The 22,900-nt window shown below is 42.3% G+C and overlaps 1 protein-coding gene across 5 annotated transcripts in view; it reads right to left on the bottom strand.

Moving 5' to 3' along the window:
• Positions 1–22,900, bottom strand: part of celsr1a (cadherin EGF LAG seven-pass G-type receptor 1a) — a 329,568-nt gene that overhangs the window by 46,607 nt on the left and 260,061 nt on the right. For all 5 annotated transcript variants that reach the window (XM_048553751.2, XM_048553752.2, XM_059654625.1 and 2 more), the window contains exons 13-17: positions 17,786–17,960; positions 15,676–15,817; positions 14,814–14,934; positions 9,382–9,565; positions 8,991–9,092 (exon numbers count right to left, since the gene is read on the bottom strand). In XM_048553751.2, the coding sequence (XP_048409708.2) occupies positions 8,991–9,092; positions 9,382–9,565; positions 14,814–14,934; positions 15,676–15,817; positions 17,786–17,960 (724 nt within the window). The remainder of the gene's footprint in view (positions 1–8,990; positions 9,093–9,381; positions 9,566–14,813; positions 14,935–15,675; positions 15,818–17,785; positions 17,961–22,900) is intronic.

The following is a 22,900-nucleotide window of genomic DNA, read 5'->3' as shown; positions in this document are numbered from 1 at the left end:
GACAACTAGACAAGCTCACAATTTAGTCCAAGTTATTCTTTGCTGAGCAATGTAACTTTTAATTTGTTGTAATGCCACAGTCTCAAAGAATATTTTTTCTACACTAAAGTATAGAGAGAAAGAAAGAGCGATCATTAGTGAGAAAGAAGTTAAGGCAACAAATAAGAGGGTGGGAAGAGCACATAAAGAATCCTGCGACAATTCTACACTTAAAAATGCCATATGTTAACTCAGTTAGTAATTAGCAATTATGTACATTCTTCGAGAATGCAAATAAAAGTTCTGAAGGTACCCTTCAGGTGTTATACGGAGCTTATTTTCATTGCTTAAACAGCAGATTTCACTAAGCAGGAGAGCACCACACTGTTGTTTATTTTCTGGAATAATCTGTCACAGGTTTTGGAGTCGATTTGTAGCTCGGGTTGTGGGTGTTGAGGTTGGTTGGCTCGCCAAGCTTGTTTGTTATTTCACAAACGTGTCGTTACCATGCTTGGTAACATCCTTAGTGCAACCACTGATGAAGCGTCGGTGTGTTTTCCCGCCTGGTTTTTAAACTCTGGGATCTGTTGCGATGGATTGCCTCACTTCCGGGTCTCCTCTGTAGTGGAATGTGTATGGGGTCAAATTCAATGTGTTTATTAATAGCCTGCTCCGTGGAGTGCCTTGCTTCCAGGAATTCTCGTGCTGGTCTCTGCATAGACTGTCCCAGGATCTTGGTGTTACCCCAGTCGAAGTTGTGGTTTTCCTTGTCCATGTGGATTGAGATGAGTGAGTATTGGTTGTGTCTTTTTGTAGCCAGCTGGTGTTCACGTACTCCTGTTGTTAGTTTCCTTCCTGTTTGTCCGATGTAGTGTTTCTCGCATTCTCTGCAGGGGATCTTGTGGAAAACGCTGGTCCTGTCCATGATGGGGAGTGGGTCTTTAGTTCGGGTGAGCGCTTGTCGTAGGGTTGATGCGGGCTTGTGTGCCACTCTGATGCCCAGCAGTTGTAGAAGTCTTGTGGTGGGTTCTGACGTGTTCCTGATGTAGGCTAGTGTGATGAGTGTGTGGGGGCATGTAGAATCTTTCTGATGCTGTTCCTGTAGATATCTCCTGGCCCAGTTCTTTGGAAATCCATTATCCTTGAACACTAGGAAGAGGTATTCCTCCTCCTCTTGGCGTAGCTCCATGTTGCTGCAGTGTGTTGTTGCCCTTTTAAATAGTGTTCGCATGCAGCTTCGTTTGTGTGTGTTGGGATGGTTACTGTTAAAGTTCAGTACCCGGTCTGTGTGCGTGGCTTTTCGGTGTACTTTCATTTGCAGTTCCCCACTTGTCTTGTGCTCTACCATGACGTCCGGGAATGGGAGCTGTTTGTTCTTCTCCTCTCTGGTGAATTTTATTCTGGTGAGGGTGTTGTTTAGGAGTTTGTGTGTCTCTTCTAATTTGGTCCGTTCAATGATGACAAAGGTGTCGTCTACATAGCACATCCACAGTTTTGGTTGGATTTATGAAAGGGCAGTCCTTTCTTTTCTTTGTATCCCTGCTTCTGCTTTGAGTCCGAACATAGGCAATCCTATGAGTGCCCGGTTGATTTGCTCGTATGTTTGGCCGTTGAAGGTGAAGTGGGTGGTCAGGCATAGGTCCAGTAGTTTAACCGTGTTGCCCTTGGAGATGGTTTCACTGGGGTCATGTTCTTGTTCAAGTAGTGTTGTCATTGTTTGCCTTGCTAGTGGTACGTCTGTTGATGTGAATAGGGCGGTGACATCAAACAATATCATGGTCTCTTCGTCCTCTATCTTTATGTCTTTGATGGAGTTGAGGAATTCTTGGGCTCAGTGGATGGAGTGGGGTGATTTGTTGATGAGGTGCCTGAGTCTTCTTTGTAGTTCTCTGGCTAATCTGTGTGATGGAGTGCCTGGCAGGGAGACTCTGGGTCTGAGGGGGTCTTCCAGCTTGTGCACTTTAGGGAGGCCGTAGAATCAGGGAGTGTTGAATCCTTCAGGCTTTAGTCTTAAGAAGTCTGTTTTGTTGATCTGTCCTGTTTGTTCAAGTCTTTGTAGCGTGTACAGGATTTCGTTGCCTAGTTGTGGTGTCGGGTCAGTTTGTTCTGGTCAGTATGTGTTCTCGTCAGTGAGCAATGCTTGATCGTTGGAGATGTAGTCCTTTTTATTCATTATCACTGTCATGCGCCCTTTGTCTGCAGGTAGTATAGCGATGTTCTTGTCCTTTTTTAATCTGTCCAGGCCTTGTCTTTCCCATGTGTTTGAGGGTGTTGAGTTCCCTCTTTCTGGTTAGTGTTGGGACTACTGTGTGTCTTATAGTGACTAACAACAAGAGTACATGAACACCAACTGGCTACAAAAAGACACGACCTATACTCAATTCACATGGACAAGGAGAACCATGGCTTGGGCTGGGACAACACCAAGGTCCTGGGACAGGCTAGGCAGAGACAAGCACGAGAATTCCTGGAAGCATGGCACTCCATGAAGCATGCTATTACTAAACACATTGAACGCGACCCCATATATGTTCCACTACGGAGGAAACCCAGAAGTGAGGCAATCCATCCCAATGGATGCCAGAGTTTAAAAACCAGGCAGGAAAACACACCAGCGCTTTATCAGAGGCTGCACTGAGGATGTTACCAAACACGGTAACGAAACGTCTGCGGAACAACAAACCAGCTCGGCGAGCCAACCAACCTCTAATCGGTTATAGCTCACTCTTAACTCTTGGCTTAATGGCCTTTCACCTTCCTCAAAAAATGCCTAACTTTGGTGAGGTTAGGCTTATCTAAACTTGTAAATAAATGCATTTTGAGAACTGCTGTACTCTTGAATTTGATTTTATATTGCACTGGTTCTTCAGAATTCTCCAAATACAGGTGGAGTGACTCTCTGCTAGTTAAATGCAAAATTGCTGGGAATCATTAATTGCAGCTGCCCAGGAAGCGGCTAACAACAGGTCCTGGCAACTACTCTGAATTCTGGCTGTTAGACAATGATATAGGAGGAGAACATTCACTTTTTGGTAGGTCTCTGAAGGACCAATCCTTTAGTCTTTCAACCTATCCTCACTCTCTGTCATTGCTAACGAGCATTCAAAAACAGATTTTAACTTATGTTTTTCTAACCTATTCATCAAACAAATATATAAATGTCTAACCTTATGATAGAAGTCAAAACATCAAGAACCAATTAAAAATTCAGATGTTTTCCAAATGAATACAACTTCAGCCATTTACATATGGACTTTCAAGCCTAACTCATACATCACTGCTTAGTCCAATACAATATCATGGGAAAATACAGCATTAAAAAGAACTGTAACATCTGGGAGGAGATTATGTCGGACATTACATTCTTACAACTACTGCATCATGTAAACAGGCATTTTTACTTCAGTCTAATGTAAGTAATTAAGTTAGTTTTGTTTCTATCAATGCTCATTTATCATTTGCAGAATGATTATTCTGCTATTCACACAAAACTGTTTAATGCTTCCTGCAGCAATTTTTTGTTAAATTATGCAACATAGCACATATTATTCAAGGTTGGAGGGGTAGATAATGAAGTAGAAGGTTTCCTCTTTATTGATGCTCTGTTTCAGTGTATTTCCAACTGCCAGATTAACAAATATTGTAAGTTAGATGGTGGTTAACTCTTCACCAGAATCTACTGTTTTTAGAGACCAATATTCAAGTTCTTCTCAAGAATCACAATTCGAAGATCACAATTCAATGGACATCTGGTGCTTTAACCAATGCTGTCTTATACAGGTTTAAAGAAAATGTCTTTTGTATAAACTTCCAGAGTGATTCTGTTGCTGCTCCTCTCAACTGACACTGATAACCTTCACACAATTTCAGTTTGAACCATCACTGTCTTCAATTTATATGAATGTTCTACGTCAATACTCTAGCTTTGCCACAAAAATAGAGCAAAGAAAACACCATCTCATGGATAGCAATCCACGAAAAACTCCATAGTGCCAAGAAAGGATGTTTGGAACCAATTTCAGGAAATATCTTATATTGAAAGTGAATCATTTCCTCATGTGATGGAGTTACAATCAATGGGTTAGGAATGGGAAATGAGATCAGTAAAACAGATTCAACTGCTCTCCAGCCGGAGGCACCAACACTGCGAGATGCAAACATGCCATTTTTAACCCAACTGTGAATCTGTCAGGAATATAAATTGCTGTTTGCTGTATTTCTGATGGGGAAGTGATCAGTGGCACACAACCATGCAGGATGTTGATGACATGGATGCAACATGAATCACTACATCTACTATTGGATCCAAATTTCAAAACAAGGGACAGGTACAGCCAAGCAAGCAATGGCTAGAGAATTTAGGGCTAGGGAATTTAAGAGACAAAATCAATTGTCACTTGGAATAAGTATTGGTTAACAGATCACTGCCAGCAGAGATTTGCTAAGGACAAAGCAGGTCGATAAGGCATAACTAAATTATTTGAAGTAACATAGTTGATGTATACAGGAATTTCAAGATCATGGTTGATCATCTACCACAATATCATTTCCTGTGCTATACCCTTTAACCCCTGATGCCACTCGTAGCTAGACATCTATCATCCTCTATCTTGAACAGGCTGTGTTACCAAGCCTTCCACAGCCCTCCAGAGGGCAGAATTTTAAAGATTCACCAGTCTCTGAACAAAGAAAATCTCATCACCATTCCAAATGACTTGCCGCTTATTCTGAAGCTGTGTCCCGTTGTTGTAGAGTTCCCAACCACAGAAGTATCCATCTAACATGTCCAAGCTTTAAAGAATTTTCTATTTTACTGTGATCATCTCCCATTTTTATAAATTCTAGATAATTAATTACCCAGTCTCTTCACTGCTCCTCAAAGGACAGTCCAGTCCTCACTCAGTGGAAAGTATAGCTTTCTTTAGGAAAGACCAAAGTTGCAACAATACTCCAGGTGGACGCATTGGTAATCATTTTCCAACACTCTATAGATTCAGGATCAGTTCCTGCAGGTTCGAGGGGGGCTACTGTTGTCCCACTTTTCAAGAAAGGAGGGAAAAAGAAAACAGGGAATTATAGACCGGCTAGCCTGACGTCAGTGGTGGGAAAGATGGTGGAGTCAATTATAAAAAAAACTATAACGGGAGTTATGTACAGACCTCCTAACAGCGATCAGGACCAGGGGCGCAAGATGCACCGAGAAATAGATAGGGCATGTCAGAAAGGCAAGGTCACGGTGATCATGGGGGACTTCAATGTGCAGGTGGATTGGGTGAATAATGTTGCCGGTGGATCCAAAGAAAGGGAATTCATGGAATGTTTACAGTATGGCTTTTTGGAACAGCTTGTGATGAAGCCCACAAGGGAGCAGGCTATTCTGGACTTAGTGTTATGTAATGAGCCAGACTTTATAAAAGACCTTAAAGTAAGGGAACACTTAGGAGCCAGCGATCATAATATGGTAGAGTTCAGTCTGCAGTTTGAAAGAAAGAAGGTAAAATTGGATGTAATGGTGTTACAGTTAAATAAAGGTAATTACAGGGGCATGAGAGAGGAATTGACGAAAATCGACTGGAAGCAGAGCCTAGCGGGCAAAAGATGGAAAATTAGAAGCCGATTAGCCTAACCTCGGTAGTTGGTAAAATTCTTGAATCCATTATCAAGGATGAGATTTCTAAATTCCTGGAAGTGCAGGATCAGATTAGAACAAGTCAGCATGGATTTAGTAAGGGGAGGTCGTGCCTGACAAACCTGTTAGAATTCTTTGAAGAGGTAACACGTATGTTAGACCAGGGAAACCCAGTAGATGTTATCTATCCAGACTTCCAAAAGGCCTTTGATACGGTGCCTCATGGGAGGCTGCTGAGCAAAGGTGAGGGCCCATGGCGTTCAAGGTGAGCTACTGGCTTGGATTGAGGATTGGCTGTCTGACAGAAGGCAGAGAGTTGGGATAAAGGGCTCTTTATCGGAATGGCAACCGGTGACGAGCGGTATCCCGCAGGGTTCAGTGTTGGGGCTGCAGCTATTCACCTTGTACATTATTGATCTGGATGAAGGGACTGGGGGCAATCTGGCGAAGTTTGCCGATGATACGAAGATAGGTGGACAGGCAGGCAGTACTGAGGAGGTGGGGAAGCTGCAGAAAGATTTAGACAGTTTAGGAGCGTGGTCCAGGAAATGGCTGATGAAATTCAATGTAGTAAATGTGAGTTTTTGCACTTTGGGAAAAAAAATACAGGCATGGACTATTTTCTAAATAGTGAGAAAATTCGTAAAGCAGAAGTACAAAGGGATCTGGGAGAGTTAGTCCAGGATTCTTTAAAAGTTAACTTGCAGGTAGAGTCCGTGATTAAGAAAGCAAATGTGATGTTGTCGTTTATCTCAAGAGGGTGATATAAAAGCAGCGATGTGCTTCTGAGACTTTATAAAGCTCTAGTTAGGCCCCATTTAGAATACTGTGTCCAATTTTGGGCCCCACACCTCAGGAAGGACATACTAACCCTCTAGCGTGTCCAGCGGAGATTCACACAGATGATCCCTGGAATGGTAGGTTTAACATATGATGAACGGCTAAGGATCCTGGAATTGTACTCATTAGAGTTTAGAAGGTTGAGGGGAGATCTAATAGAAACTTATAAGATAACGTATGGCTTAGAAGGGGTGGATGCTAGGAAGTTGTTTCTGTTAGGCGGGGAGACTAGAACCCGTGGGAACAGCCTTAAAATTAGAGGGGGTAAATTTAAAACTGAAATGAGACAACATTTCTTCAGCCAGAGAGTGGTGGGCTTGTGGAATTCATTGCCACGGAGTGGAGTGGAGGCCGGGGCGTTGGATGCCTTCAAGGCAGAGATCGACAAATTCTTGATCTCAGAAGGAATCAAGGGCTACGGGGAGAGCGCAGGGAAGTGGAGTTGAAATGCCCATCAGCCATGATTTAAATGGCGGAGTGAACTTGATGGGCCGAATGGCCTTGCTTCCACTCCTACATCTTATGGTCTTATGGTCTTAAAAGATGAAATTATGACTCATTTGGAGGAACAGGATAGATCTGTTATAGGATAGGTCAGAGTAAGCATGGATTTACAAAGGGGAAATCGTGCTTGACTAATCTTCTGGAATTTTTTGAGGATGTAACTATGAAGATGGAGCAGGGAGAGCCAGTGGATGTAGTGTAGCTGGACTTTCAGAAAGCCTTTGATAAAGTCCCACATAGGAGATTGGTGAGCAAAATTAGGGCACATGGTATTGGGGGCAAAATACTGACTTGGATTGAAAATTTGTTGGCTGACAGGAAGTAAAGAGTAGTGATAAATGGGTCCCTTTTGGAATGGCAGGCGGTGACCAGTGGGGTACCGCAAGGTTCGGTGCTGGGACCGCAGCTGTTTACAAGATATATTAATGATATAGAAGGCGGCACCAAAAGTAACATTAGCAAATTTGCTGATGACACAAAGCTGGGTGGCAGTGTGAAATGTTACGAGGATGTTATGGAGAATACAGGGTTACTTGAGCAGGCTAGGTGAGTGGACAGATTCATGGCAGATGCAGTTTAATGTGGATAATTGTGAGGTTATCCACTCTGGTGGCAAGAACAGGAAGGCAGATTATTATCTAAATGGAGTCAAGTTAGGTAAAAAAGTACAACGAAATCTAGGTGTTCTTGGATATCAGTCAATGAAGGCAAGCATGCAGCTACAGCAGGCAGTGAAGAAGGCTAATAGCATGCTGGCCTTCATAACAAGAGGAATTGAGAATAGGAGCAAAGAGGTCCTTCTGCAGCTGTACAGGGCTCTGGTGAGACCGCACCTGGAGTATTGTGTGCAGTTCTGGTCTCCAAACCTGAGCAAGGACATTCTTGCTACTGAGGGAGTGTAGTGTAGATTCACGGTGTTAATTCCCAGAATGGCGGGACTATCATATGTTGAAAGATTGGAGCGACTGGACTTGTGCACACTTGAGTTTAGAAGGATGAGAGGGGATCTGATTGTCACATATAGAATAATTAAAGGATTTGACACTCTGGAGGCAGGAAGCACGTTTCCGCTGATGGGTGAGTCCAGAACCAGAGGACACAGTTTAAAAATAAAGGGTAGGCCACTTAGAACAGAGTTGAGGAAAAACTTCCTCACCCAGACAGTGGTGCATATATGGAATGCTCTGTCCCAGAAGGCAGTGGAGGCTAAGTCTCTGGATTCTTTCAAGAAAGAAATGGATAGAGCTCTTAAAGATAGTGGAATCAAGGGTTATGGGGATAAGGCAGGAACAGGATACTGATTGTGGATGATCAGCCATGATCATAATGAATGGTGGTGCTGGCTCGAAGGGCTGAGTGGCCTACTCCAGCACTTGTTGTCTATTGTCTATTGTGTGCTCTCACCAACATTTCACACAACTGAAGTCAGTATTTACGCCAGCAGTCAAACCTTCCTACAGTAAAAGGCCAACATGGTGTATGCCTTGAACTGCATGCTGCATCTGCATGTTAGTTTTCAGTGGCTGAAGAATAAGGACACCCAGGTCCTTTTGGACATTAACACTTTTTAATGTATCAACATTTAAGAAACACTCTGCACCTCTGCTCCCCAACCGAAGTGGCTGACCTCACACTTAGCCACAGTATACTTCATTTACCATTTTCGTATCCAGTTACAGAGCCTCAAAATTCCCTTGAAGCCTCTCTACATCGCCTTCATCCACAATCCAATCCAATTTTATGTCATGCACAAACTTGAAAATAATGCATTTTATCTTCTCATCCAGAATTTTAAAAAATACACCCTTGTGACAAACCCAATTTAAAATATCAATAAAAACCAACACAAACATCCAATTGCAGGGGTATGATCTCTTTCATGTGCTAAGATATATTTATACAATCCAACAACACACACAAGCAGGGATGAGACAAGGTAACTCTGAGCTATATTGCTTATCTCCATATTTAGATCTTAAAATATACGATCTCTCCACTTCAACACTGTATGAATGCAATGTTTCCACTGCAGACTCACCAATTGATCCTTTGGGGCATGGCATGGCTGCTGGTCGTCCGTATTTTGTCCTTGGCCACCAGATCCCAGCTTCAAAGGCTTTTGGACACACGTTATACTTCACTGAAACAATTAGATAACAGTTAGCTCCAAGTCACTTAATAGACATGGGAATAGCAAACTCAAGTCCTTGAATAAATGCAGCCCAAGGATGAGAGGTTCATTGGCCATTAATACCACAACATGATAGTACAGGTCCAACACACAAATGTGAAATTCGTCTAGCTTGTATATACATTAACTACTAGAAAAGGTGTTTTAAAAATGTTCAAACTATTTAAATAAATCATCATATGAATGCATATCAAATATCTTGAAGGAAGGTTTTTTTTGAATAATTCTTATGACATACCTTCACAGCCATCACTGGTGATTTCAGCAAATGGGTTATCACAGTGATTACAGTGCTGTCCAATCACACCAGACTTACAGGAACATTGACCTGTTTCCACATCACAGGTCCGGGTTTGGGAACCCATTGGAAAGCAGTCACACGGGTAGCATGTGTCACTACCTTGAGGCTGGTAATGGTTGTCCTGCAAAGGAAAAATCAACCCAAACTAAGATTTCATGTGTGGCAGACCACTGCCTGTCATTCTTCTGAAAGGCTTAGGCAATAAAACCTGGAGGGTTTATGAAAACATGTTCCGCAGTTCATCTCTAAAGGAAGTAAGAATCACTATTCAGCTGGATTTTAAAGAAGTCTTAACACTTTTTGTGACACGAACTTGAAGAAGGGTCAACATATGGTGTGAATATACTTGGATTACATCCAAGTAACTTGTGAAATTCTCTGAAATTCAATGAGACAGGAACTCCTAGATTTGCAGCAAGGCAGGAGGGAATGGGGTGGGAATCACAGTTTGGACAGTTGTAGAAGTCCTGCCAAGTTTACTGACTGGCTTTCACTATATTGGCTGTTTTGTGTTTCGTAACCATCATCCAGCACGTTGACAGTTGACTGGCCATCTGGTAGGAAAACCAGCAGCGGGGGCCACAGCCTGAGACTCTGAGGGAATCACAGACCAGGTGGAAGGGATAGGATGTAGGGGTGAGCACATATCAGGATTTTCTGAACCAGAAGGTGGGAGAGGGAGGAGTAGCAAGAAGGCCAAAGGCTTCTCTTTGAAGTCCAGATGAACATAATCTGTTATTCCTGGGCCATGATGAGGGCAATAAAGAAAAAGCACTTGCTTGCAGCTACTGTCTCCTTTTTGCTGCTGAAGTTGTCCCACTGTGACAAGGGGAATGTTTCTTTATCGTTAGGGTTTAACTGCACCCCCCAACCTCTCTAAATGCCTGGTGCGAGGGACAATATGAAGAGCCGTCAATTATCTGTAAACAGATAATGGAAAGGTTTTAGGAGAAACAGGGTGGTGGTGATGGGAGATTTTAATTTTCCCAACATTGACTGGGATTCACTCAGTGTTAGGGGTCAAGACGGAGCAGAATTTGTAAGGTGTGTCCAGGAGGGTTTTCTAGAGCAGTATGTATGTAGTCCAACTCGGGGAAAGGGCCATACTGGACCTGGTGCTGGGGAATGAACCCGGCCAGGTGGTTGATATTACAGTAGGGGTCTACTTTGGAAATAGCGACCACAATTCCGTAAGTTTTACAATACTTATGGACAAGGATAGGAGTGGTCCTAAAGGAAGAGTACTAAACTGGGGGAAGGCCGACTGTACCAAGATTCGGCAGAATCTGAGGAATGTAAATTGGGAGAAACTGTTTGAAGGTAAATCCACATTTGATATGTGGGAGGCTTTTAAGGAGAGGTTAAATAGCGTGCAGGAGAGACATGTTCCTGTGAAAATGAGGAATAGAAAAGGCAAGATTAGGGTGCCATGGATGACAGGTGAAATTGTGAGACTAGCCAAGAGAAAAAAAGGAAGCATACATGAGGTCTACGCGACTGAAGACAGACAAAGCTTTGCAAGAATATCGGGAATGTGGAGCGAATCTGAAATGAGGGACTAAGAGGGCTAAGAGAAGACATGAGATGTTGCTGGCAAACATGCTTAAGGAAAATCCCAAAGCCTTTTATTCATATATAAAGAGCAAGAGGGTAACTAGAGAAAGGATTGGCCCACTTAAGGACAAAGAAGGAAAGTTATGCGCTGAGTCAGAGAAAATGGGTGACATTCTTAACGAGTACTTTGCATCGGTATTCACCAAGGAGAGGGACATGACAGATGTTGAGGTTAGGGATAGATGTTTGCTTACTCTAGGTCAAGTTGACATAAGGAAGGAGGAAGTGTTAGGTATCCTAAAAGACATTAAGGTGGACAAGTCCCCACGTCCGGATGGGATCTATCCCAGGTTGTTGAGGGAAACGAGAGAGGAAATAGCCGGGGCCCTAAAAGATATCTTTGCAGTGTCCTTAGACACGGGTGAGGTCCCAGAGGACTGGAGACTTGCTCATGTTGTCCCCTTGTTTAAAAAGGGCAGCAAGGATAATCCAGGTAATTATCGACCGGTGAGCCTGACGTCAGTGGTAGGGAAGCTACTGGAGAAGATACTGAGGGATAGGATCTATTCCCATTTGGAAGAAAATGGGCTTATCAGTGATAGGCAACATGGTTTTGTACAGGGAAGGTCATGTCTTACCAACTTAATAGAATTCTTTGAGGACGTGACAAAGTTGATTGATGAGGGAAAGGCTGTAGATGTCATATACATGGGCTTCAGTACGGCGTTTGATAAGGTTCCCCATGACAGGTTGACGGAGAAAGTGAAGTCACATGGGGTCCAGGGTGTGCTAGCTAGATGGATAAAAAACTGGCTGGGCAATAGGAGACGGAGGGTAGTAGTAGAAGGGAGTTTCTCAAATTGGAGACCTGTAACCAGTGGTGTTCCACAGGAATCTGTGCTGGGACCACTGTTGTTTGTGATATATGTAAATGATCTGGAGGAAGGTGTAGGTGGTCTGCTCAGCAAGTTTGCTGATGACACTAAGATTGGTGGAGTAGCTGATAGTGAAGGGGACTGTCAGAAATTACAGCAGAATATAATGGACTGGAGAGTTGGGCAGATAAACGGCAGATGGAGTTCAATCCGGGCAAATGCGAGGTGATGCATTTTGGAAGATCAAATTCAAGGGCGAACTATACAGTAAATGCAAAAGTCCTAGGGAAAATTGATGCACTGAGAGATCTGGGTGTTCAGGTCCATTGTTCCCTGAAGGTGACAACGCAGGTCAATAGGGTGGTCAAGAAGGCATATGGCATGCTTTCCTTCATTGGGCGGGGTATTGAGTACAAGAGTTGGCAGGTCATGTTGCAGTTATATAGGACTTTGGTTCGGCCACATTTGGAGTACTGTGTACAGTTCTGGTCGCCACATTACCAAAAGGATGTGGGTGCTTTGGAGAGGGTGCAGAGGAGGTTCACCAGGATGTTGCCTGGTATGGAGGGTGGTAGCTATGAAGAGAGGTTGAATAGATTAGGATTATTTTCATTTGAAAGACGGAGATTGAGGGGGGACCTGATTGAGGTCTACAAAATCATGAGGGGTATAGACAGGGTAGACAGCAAAAAGCTTTTTCCCCCAGAGTGGGTGACTCAATTACTAGGGGTCATGAGTTCAAAGTGAGAGGAGGAAAGTTTAAGGGAGATACGTGTGGAAAGTTCTTTACACAGAGGGTGGTGGGTGCCTGGACCGCGTTGCCAGCAAAGGTGGTAGACGCAGACATGTTAGAGTCTTTTAAGATATATTTGGACAGGTACATGGATGGGCAGGGCGCAAATGGACACAGACCTTTAGAAAATAGATGACAGGTTAGACAGAGGATCTGGATCGGTGCAGGCTTGGAGGGCCAAAGGGCCTGTTCCTGTGCTGTAGGTTTCTTTGTTTTTTCGTTTCCTCTTTACCCCTCCCTGTTGCTACACTTCTTGACACCATTAATGTCACAATTTGTAGCTTTGTGCAGACTGGTTATTTTTTCCTATGGCCACTGCAGTAATGAGAGACATTCATCACACAAACATCTGCCTTAGTGCAGTCACCCCATTGACAACTATTTTTCAATGATCTCTTACAAATCAGACACATGCGAGTACCTAGGGGAAATGTGCTGACTCAGATTGACACAACTCTACTCTTTTGCAGATTATCTGTCAGAATGGCATTCTTGACCCATCATTCTCTCTTCATTACCATGACAGTGATATGTAACACTCCAACATCTTCCCTGTATATCCGCTCTCCCTCTCTCTCTCTCTCTCTCTCTCTCTCGAGCTGTCACAGTGGGAGGACAGCAAAAAAAAATTCACATCCAGGCTTTAGTCCAAACTTTGCTCCAACATTGAAATAAAAGCTGATGAAGACAATGGCACATTCTCATTGAGCTGGACTCCCTGTGCTCTCCAATCTGCACCCTACCGTGCCTGATGATTTTAAATGGGCAGTTATATTTGCTGTGGAGCTACTCCTGATATCAATAGCATCAGAACATAGCAAACTTTTGATTAACCAGTATGTATGGGACCAAGAGTGTGCCAGTTGATTGTATGTTCTGGATAATCAAGAGGTATACATGATGACGGTAAACGCTAACCAAGCAAACCTTTGAGATGTCAACTTCCCTCAAAAACTATAGGAAAACATCAATGTGCCTCCAAAAATCAATCTAAAAGCACAGTAATAGAAACGTAGTGCAGGGGGTATACACACTACTGTTATACCTTGCCTACAGCATAAATACTCAGACATCACTGTAGATCACAGTATTTGTGGTATATAATTTTTGCCAGTTTATCAAGAGTGCCAGTTGATCAAGGAGCTGGTTAAAACAAAGTTTGCTGTATCTGAGTCCTTTTAAATCAGTGAGGTTGAAAATACAACGGCAGAATTCAAGGAAAAATCACTGTTCTGACGACTGGGATTAAGACATGTTCATTTTCACAACTGGAGAAAAGGTAGCTTGGTCATCCAGATTGAATGAATGCCTTTAGTTTAGTAAATGGTGTTGTGGAGGACAGCTGTGAACACAATGATGGAAACTACCTGCTGCTCTTCACAGGCAGGACATTCAGAATTCAGGGTATGTGGAAAGGGTTTGGTTATTCTGAGCACTGAGAGGGAATAACATTAATGATTCAAGGAACTTGTTATGAAGGGAAGAGTGCCGTCAGAGAACTTCAGGACCTGCTTCTTTTAATCCGTTTTATCCACAACAATTCCACTGATAAACTCTGCTATGCATCTGATTTCTTCTGTCACAGAATCATTCGGTGCAACGAAGGAGCTCATACTAGGAAATAGTCTTTTAGTGGTAAGGAAGTAGATGGTTGGTTTGGAAAATAAGATCTATGTCAATTGATTCTTTTGGTCACAGTATGGCATCATCCAGAAGTTCATTGTTAAATCAAATGAGCACATTAGCAATTAATTAACGTAGAAAATAGGACTAGTACCATCTAAACAAGTAATGTCATTGTCAGAGAAAGTGATCCATTCCTCTAAAAACATCATTTAGGCTACCTGCGAGAGACTTCATCCTAAATATGAATACCAGCAACAAGTCATACAAAGGCATTTATTTAAAGTCAGTGCAGAAAGTTGGGCTAAAACTAGTCGCACAAAGAATGGAATTCTCTGGAAATCAGAGACAAAATATGTGTATGCATGTGTTGCGGGGTGGGGGGGAAGGAAGGGAAGAAAATGGGAGCATTTTTAATAAGCGTCTAAAACCTGTACTAATTGCAGACTAGTTTTCAAATATTTGTTCCCTCCAAAATGAAGCTGCCTAGTGAGTGGGATTCTGTACAGTAAGCATTTCCTCACCTTGCACCGGCATTCACCTGTGGTTTTGTTACAGTCAGGGTCAAAGCCTTTGGTGGTATCACAGTTACAAGGACCACAGGTGGGATTTCCCCACCTTCCCCTTGGACATGGAAGGTCAATTCTGGAAAGAAGCAGATCAGACCTTTAACATGGCAGTGAACACTACTTCTAAACCATGACTATTTTTCTGAGCCAAAAGTAGATAGTTACTTGGGCAGAAATCAGCGATACTCCAAATCGCAGGATGAAAGCCAAATCCACTTCCTGACCTCTTCATATTTCATATTAATCAATTCACATTGCGAGCAGATGCAGGTCACTTGCCAATTTTACAAAACAACGTGAGAACGAAAAGAATGATAAGAGACTCAACTAACGTCAAGATGGAAGCAACCAGTTATGGGCAAGCTTCTGCAATAAAGCTCTTTTACAGGGCTCTTCTAAAAGATGATTAATCAAACCTCAAACAAGAACCACTGTTACAAGGTGCAGTTATAAAAGTCTTAGCATTGCAGAGATAACTCAATCACAATCAGATGGACCACCGCGTTGCACAATGCAATTGATCAGTTTGATATAACTTTATAACATCCAACCTCAAATCAAACCACATATTGTCTTTACATAATTATTTCTGAAGGCCAACAATGTCAAAACTCAAGGTTTTTTTTTTCTCCCCAAAAAGGGGTGAATTACAATCCCAAAGTGCTTGTTGTTTCGTATTGCATTGATCGCGTTTGCTTAAAAGGCCAAATTAAGGGTAAATGTGATCTATTGCAAATGGACCATGGTGTCACTTGGTTAGAAAATAATTCCAAATATACTAACAGGTTTGTCAACTTATTGCTTCGCTATTTCTTACTTGTTTTCACAGTACTGGCCATAGTAGTTTTCACCACAGTTGCAAGTGTAGCCATGTGAGGAGCTTGGGTTGTGGAAACAGCTAGAGATGTGTTCACATGGATTCAATCTGCAGACATCCATACAATTCTTCCCAAAGAACCCTGTCAAAGGGAGCAAAGACAATCATTAGCCTCAGTTTAGCATGCACTTGCACAATACCTTCTTTTACAAGGGTCTGATGAGCAGCAAATCATATTCAATAATATTCTGAAAATGAAAGAGTGCAGGATCTAACAAGCCTTAAAATGTTAACAAAAGCTGAAGATATTAGGCAAAGTTTCACCATCAGTGATGAAGCAACTGTACTTGCTACTCACCTTAAAAGGAAGTCGCCCGCAAAGATCTGCTGATCTCTGTGGTGCATATTTCCCTAATTTGTTATTGGCTTGAATCTGAAGAAGGTATCTCCAGATGGCCAGCTGCACGGAGGTTAAGGAGCAGGGTAAGCAATCATGTTGAAGCATTCACATAGATGGCAAATGAGAAAGTAAGAGGCACTGGATTCTTCATTTTAGTTTTGAATTTTAAAGAAAGCAAAACAAATGATTTGAAGACACAGCATTAAAATTGAAATCAAAATATTATAACTACACATTAAAAAAGTAATATTCCTTGTAATAGTGGAGAAATTTCACATCGAACAGCATTGGTCCCAATATGGACAGCAGAGATGAACTCTCATGGTGAGAGCTCTTACATTAAGGAGGTATTTAACAGAGTATAGCATCAAGGAACTCTAGCAAAACACAAGTCAACAGGAATAAAAGGGAGAATGCTTCACTGTTTGAAGTCATATCTAGTGAGAAAGGAAATGTCTCTGATCTCAGGAAACATCTCTGGAAACAGGAGCTCCTCAGGTTCATGTCCTATGCCCAACAATCTTCAATTACTCCATCAGTGAACTTTCTCCCGTTGTAAGGTCAGAAGTGGGGATGTTTGCTGATGATTCTGCTACGTTCAGTACTTTTCAAAACTCCTCTGGTCCCTGTCAAAATGCAGCACCACCAAAACAATATCCAAGTTTGAATTGATCAGTAGCAACTAATATTTGTATCACACGAGTGCCAGCTAATGACCATCTCCAGCAAGAGCGTATTGGATCATCATCCCTTGAAATTCAATGATATCATCACTGAAGCCCTCACTATCAACATACCTTGACCAGAAATTGAACTGGACCAACCATATTAATAGTGTAGCCGCAGCAGCGGGTTAGATACTGGGAATCTGTGCTGCCTTAATTAACGTCTTGACTCCACAATACCTGTTCACCAACCACAAGACACAAGTTAGAAGTGTAATGGAATACTCCCTAGTTGCTTAGGCAAGTACAGTTCCAACAAAACTCAAGAAGCTTGACACATACAGGCCAAAGCAGCCTGCTTGATTGGCACCCCTTCCACCAATTTCACTACTAATGCACAGCTGGTAGCAGTACCTGTCATATACAAGATGGAGTGTAGTAACTCATTGAGACTACTTCAACTCCACCTTCCAAGTCCATCATCTAAACCACCTAGAAGGACAAGAGTAGCAGATGCTTGGGAAAACCACCTCTTGGAAGTTTCCTACCAAAATATACACCACCTTAACTTGGAATTATATCACTGTTTCTTCAAGGCCACCGAACAGCATTGTGGGTGCACTTACACCCCACAGACTGAAAAGTTCAAGGCAGCAGCTCACCATCATCTGCTCGCTGGAAATAACAGAATAGCAATAAATGCTGGCCCAGCAGTAACACCAACATCCCATGAATGATTTAAAAAATGAAGCACAAATTTATAATTGAGGAAAATCTTTATCTAAGTGCAAAGAGTAGTTAAAGTTTCCTTTGTTCATTTGAAACAAAATTTTGCAGTGGTATAATGTTCAGTAAACATTCCAGATATCAGAACATAATCAGTTGTAGTACAAGAAACAAATCTCAGAAAGAACATTTCAATCAAGAGGTTCAAGCGAGACAGCCAAAATTTTTTTGTGAAAAATGAGAATTGCATCAACAATGTCGATTTTTACAGGTAACCAAACTTTATAATGCATGCAACTAACATTGAAGTCATAAATACCTGGTTCGCAGATGCAGGAGTAGCTGTCCCACTCATCACGACAGCTGCTATGCATGGGGCATGGAGTAGAATCACATGGATCTGGAACATCACAACCACTCTCTACTTGAAGCTTTTCAGCCCGATCCATGTTCAGGGTGGCTATATTTGTTGAAGTGTCACCCATTCGCAGGCCCTATTACAGAAAAGAAGGAAGAATGCTTTTCAACTAAACTAATATGAAGCCCAGTTTCCCCACAGAAAACATCCTCACTGGATCACATGCATATGTAATATATTGATCTTTTACCACATACATTCATAGAGATACTTAAAAAGCTTCTTACACAAGACACATTCAAATTATACATTTACAAAATGCCACTAACTTCACATGCAAAAATACGTTGATTCTGAACAACAATTAAATGCATATATCCTGTTCATGACACTGATCTACTGGATTTCTGTGAGGCCCACAAAGTTACTTTTCTTGTTGGTGCACAGCCCTGATTCAATTAAAACAGGAGAATTGGCTGACTGAATGTTAGGTATAAATTAAGGTGCCAATGAAATCAGAAACACCTAACAAATTCAGCATTACCCGATTGGTAAAGAATTTTTTCATCTTTCAGCATTTTGTAAGTAACCTTAGCAGAAAGGCTCATTTGCATCCAAGTGCACATTTACCATCCTCATCATTTTACAGTGGGAACTTTTGGAACTAGTATTGACAAAGTGCCAAGACAAAGCTATGAAGGAACTGTCATACTTTTTGTTGAAAGCGCACTAGCTCCTAAGTGTATCTGCAATACAAAATCTAGGCTTGACTGCCAAGTGAGAGACAGTTTCATGCAATCTGCAGTACAGCCTGGACGTATTATCAACTGATATTGGCCAAAAGATTGAGGAGGCATCTTCCAAAAAAGGAAGAACAGGCTGGGGAGTGAGTCATTCTAAGTAGCTGCCATTGAATTTCCACCGTCTGGTCTCAATATCGGGCGGTATCTGACTGTCTATCCTCTAATCCAGGGAGCATCACACAACATGGACACGGTGAAACAATAAGTGAAGGAAAATGCTTGAAAATGAATCAGGAGTGTGCACCAACAAGGAAAGTAATTTAGTGGGCCTCACAGCAATCAAGTAGATCAGTGTCACGGACAGGATATATGCATTTAATTGCTGTCCACAACCAAAGTATTTTTGCATGTGAAGTTAGTGGCATTTTCTCCAATTTAAACGGCTCTAGCAGCAAGTATGTGATAGTTTTTTCTAATCACTAACCAGACGTGGGCATTGCTGGCTGGGCCAGCATTTATTGCCCATCCCTATGTGACCTTGGGAAGGTGGTGGTGAGCTGCTTTCTTGAATTGCTGCAGTCCATTCGGTGTAGATATGGCACCCTGCTCTTTGCGAGGCAGTTCTGAGATTTCGATCCAAAAACAGTGCAACAAAGGAGGTAGATTTCCAAGCCAGGGTGCTGAGTGCTTTGGAACATAATTTAGAGGGGTGGTATCTGATGCTCTTGTTCTTCTAAACGGTAGTGGTTATGGGTTTCGAAGGTGTTGTCAAAGGACACATGGAGTTTTTCTCGAGTGTATTTTACGGATGGTACAACACTGTTGCTCCTGAGTTTGGTGTTTGAGGGAATGAGTGTTTGTGGATGTGGCATCAAATAAGCAGCTGCTTTATTCTGGATGATGTCAGGTTTCTTGCATGTTGTTGGAACTCATCTGGGCAAGTGAGGAGTATTCCATCACTCTGCAGATTTGTGCCTCGTAGATAGTGGACCGACCTTTGGCAGGTTCAAGAGATGAGTAACTCATTGCAGGGTCCCTAGCTTCTGACATGCTCTTGTAGCCACAGAATTATGCAGCTAACATAGGTCAGTTTCTGGTCAATGGTAACCCCCAGGATGGTAGTCATGGGTGATCCAGTGTTGATAATGCCAAACAATGTCTTGATGGAAATGGTCATTGCCTGGTACTAGTGTGGCACAAAGGTTACTTCCCACTTTGTCAGCTCAAACCTGGATATTGTCTAGGCCTTGCTGCATTTGAACATGGACTGTTTCAGTATCTGAGCAGTTGGGAATGGTCCTGAACATTGAGCAGAATATCCCCACTTCTGGCCTTATGGTGGTCATTGAAGAAGCACCCGCAGATGGTTGCGTCTAGGGCACTACTCTGAGGAATGCCTGCAGAGGTGTCTTGGAGCTGAGTTGGCTGGCCTGCTACAACCATAACCATCTTCCTTTGTGTCCAGTATTACTTCAACAAGCAGAGAGTTTTCACATCAATTCCCGCTGACTCCAGTTTTGCTCAGGCTCTCTGAAGCCACATTTGCTCAAATGTCGCCATGATGTCAAGGGCTGTCACTCTCACCTCACCTCTGGAATTCATCTTTGTTGCCCACGTGTGAACAAAGACTGTAACAAGGTCAGGTGCTGAGTGGCCCTGGCAGGACTCGAACTGAATGTCAGTGAACAGGTTGCTTCCAAGCAAGCGCTATTCGATAGCACTGTTGATTCCATTGTTTTACTGACAATCAAGAGGAGACTGAGAGAATGGTAATTAGGTGGGTTGGATTTTTCCTGCCTTTTGTGTCCAGGGCATAGTTGGGCAACTTTTCACCGTGTCATAGCTGTACTGAAACAGCTTGGCTCGGGAAGCAGCAAGTTCTGGGGCATAAGCTTTCAGTATTATTGCCCTAATGTTGTCATAACTTTTGTAGTATTCAGTATTTCCAACCATTTCTTGACATCACAGAGTGAAACGAAACAAATAGCTGAAGACTGGCATCTGTGATACTAAGAATCTCTGGAGAACGCAGAGATGGATCGTCACTCAACACTTCTGGCTGAAGGTTGTTGCAATTGTTACTGTCTCATTTTTTGTGTTGATGTATTGCGCTCCATCACTAGTGAGAAAGGTGATATTTGTGGAACCTTAATTGTGAGTTCCTTAATTGTCCACCACCATTCATGACTAGATACTAGATGTGGCAAGACTGCAGAGCTCACATCTGATTCATTGGTTGCAGAATCTTTGAGCTCTGTCTATCACTTCCTTATAATGTTGCTTGGGATGCAAGTGCCAAAATAAAGATAAATAAAGATAAATAAAGATAAATAAAGATGATTAATTATTACAACTTGGCCCACAGGTTTAAAACGGGCTTCTCCCCAACATTACCACATACACAAAGATTCAACACAGTTCAAAATAAAAGGTCACTGTCTGGAATTATTTCAGTCTCTTTTTCAGTGGAGCTGTAACTTCTCATATGAATTCAGGGTTTAGCTGGAGTGGAGACCTTGGAAAAGCAGAGGATTCACAGTAAGCTGCAAGGCTTCTCTTAGTTAATATGCCAGGGCATTAGCTCGCAGTTGAACATGAATTTGGAACAGATTGGAGGGGTGGGGAGGGGTGGTGAGAGTTGTTCTCCCACTTTCAAAGCATAATTGTACGTTACACTGACTGCATAGTTGTCCTGCAGCTGCAGTAATGTCTTTTACAGGTGGTGTGTCTCGGAGCAACATTTGCTGTTACTTTTAAAAGCAGCTCACAAACATGGTTCCTTCATCCATGTGTTCTTCCAATAAGTCTGAACTCCTATTCCAAGTAACGTAGTATATTATAATGATGCCCATTCCGTGTTGTGGCTTTTCACTCCTCAGAGCTGAGACAGCACAGGGCTTTCTGCCTGGGGTGAGAAGCCATTGCAATACAATGAAAACTCAGTTTGATCCATCTCATATTCCACTACCATCAACTGAGCTTTGATACCTCTATCCATTACGGTGGATCAGAAAAGTTAGTCAACTATTGTGATGTAACTTTTTGTTTAGAGTGCATTTTTACAAATGAACGTGAGATTATCCATATTTAATTAGGCACTTGCTTAAGTTTTTGGACTGGTGAAGCTGAATGTTTGCCGAAGTCTATGACACGGTCCACTAACTTAAAAATTTTACATCCATTCTAAAATGTAGCTTTAGAATCAGTAATACCTTGGACTGTCTTAGAATTGGTTCTGAGTTTAAACGAGAGTAAAAGGAAATGCTTCTCTAAGCAGAAGGTGCATAGAATTTCCGAACGAATGCCATCTGCAAGTTCGCTGACAACATTGCTGAAGTGGGACGGATATCTAACAATGATGAGTCAATATACAGAGGGAAGATAGAGGGCTTGGTGTCATGCTGCAATGAAAGCAATCTGTCTCTCTATGTCAGCAAAACTGAAGAACTGATTATCAACCTCAGAAAGAAAAGAAGAGAACACGCCTCCATCTACAATCAATGGAACTGAGATTGAGAGAGTGAAGAGAGTCAAATTCCTTGGAGTGACAATAACTGACAATCTGCCCTGGATTTCACACATAAATGCAACAATTAAGGTGGCATAATGACACCACTTCTTCCTCAGGTGGCTCAGGAAATTTGGCATGTCCACAAGGTCCTTCACCACTTCTACAGATGCACCACTGAAAGCAGACTGTCCAAATGGATAACAGCCTGGTATGGCAACTGCTCTGCCCAAGACTGTAAGAAACCACAGAAGCTGATGTGCACAGCACAGACCATCATGGAAGTCAACTTGCCATCCATGGACTCCATTTACACGGCTTGCTGCTGGGGAAAGGTGGCCAATGTCATCAAAAACCCATCGCACCCTGGCAATGATCTCTTAGGACCTCTTCCATCAGGCAGAAGAAAAAGAAGCCTCAACCCATGCATAAGCACGTTCAGGAACAGCTTCTTTCCAGCCATTATCAGACTGTTGAAGAGGCTCTAGCCTCAATTAATGTAACCTGTCCATTTCTAAGTATCTTTGATCTGTGCATCCCTTGCTTGCTGTGATTTGGCCACAAACAAAGCTTTTTGCATTTTGGTACACGTGACAATAAATCAATCAGCCTCTGTCCAAGCTAACAAGTTTTAAAAGTGAATTTCAGTGAGAACATAAGGACAGCCCCAAAGTCCATCTTAAATATAAGAGATTTTTCAGGATGTTTAGACATACAAGCTACAGCATTTGTTTAACACTGGAAACATCAATAATACATGTTATGTCATTTGTATATTTGTGAGATTTAAAAGTTTTTTCGATAAATTAATGTAACAGCGAGAGG

This window comes from Stegostoma tigrinum, chromosome 25, assembly GCF_030684315.1.
Source record: "Stegostoma tigrinum isolate sSteTig4 chromosome 25, sSteTig4.hap1, whole genome shotgun sequence".
NCBI lineage: Eukaryota > Metazoa > Chordata > Chondrichthyes > Orectolobiformes > Stegostomatidae > Stegostoma > Stegostoma tigrinum.
The sequence above is the reverse complement of the archived record's forward strand: the minus strand, read 5'-3'. Positions and strand labels throughout refer to the sequence as shown.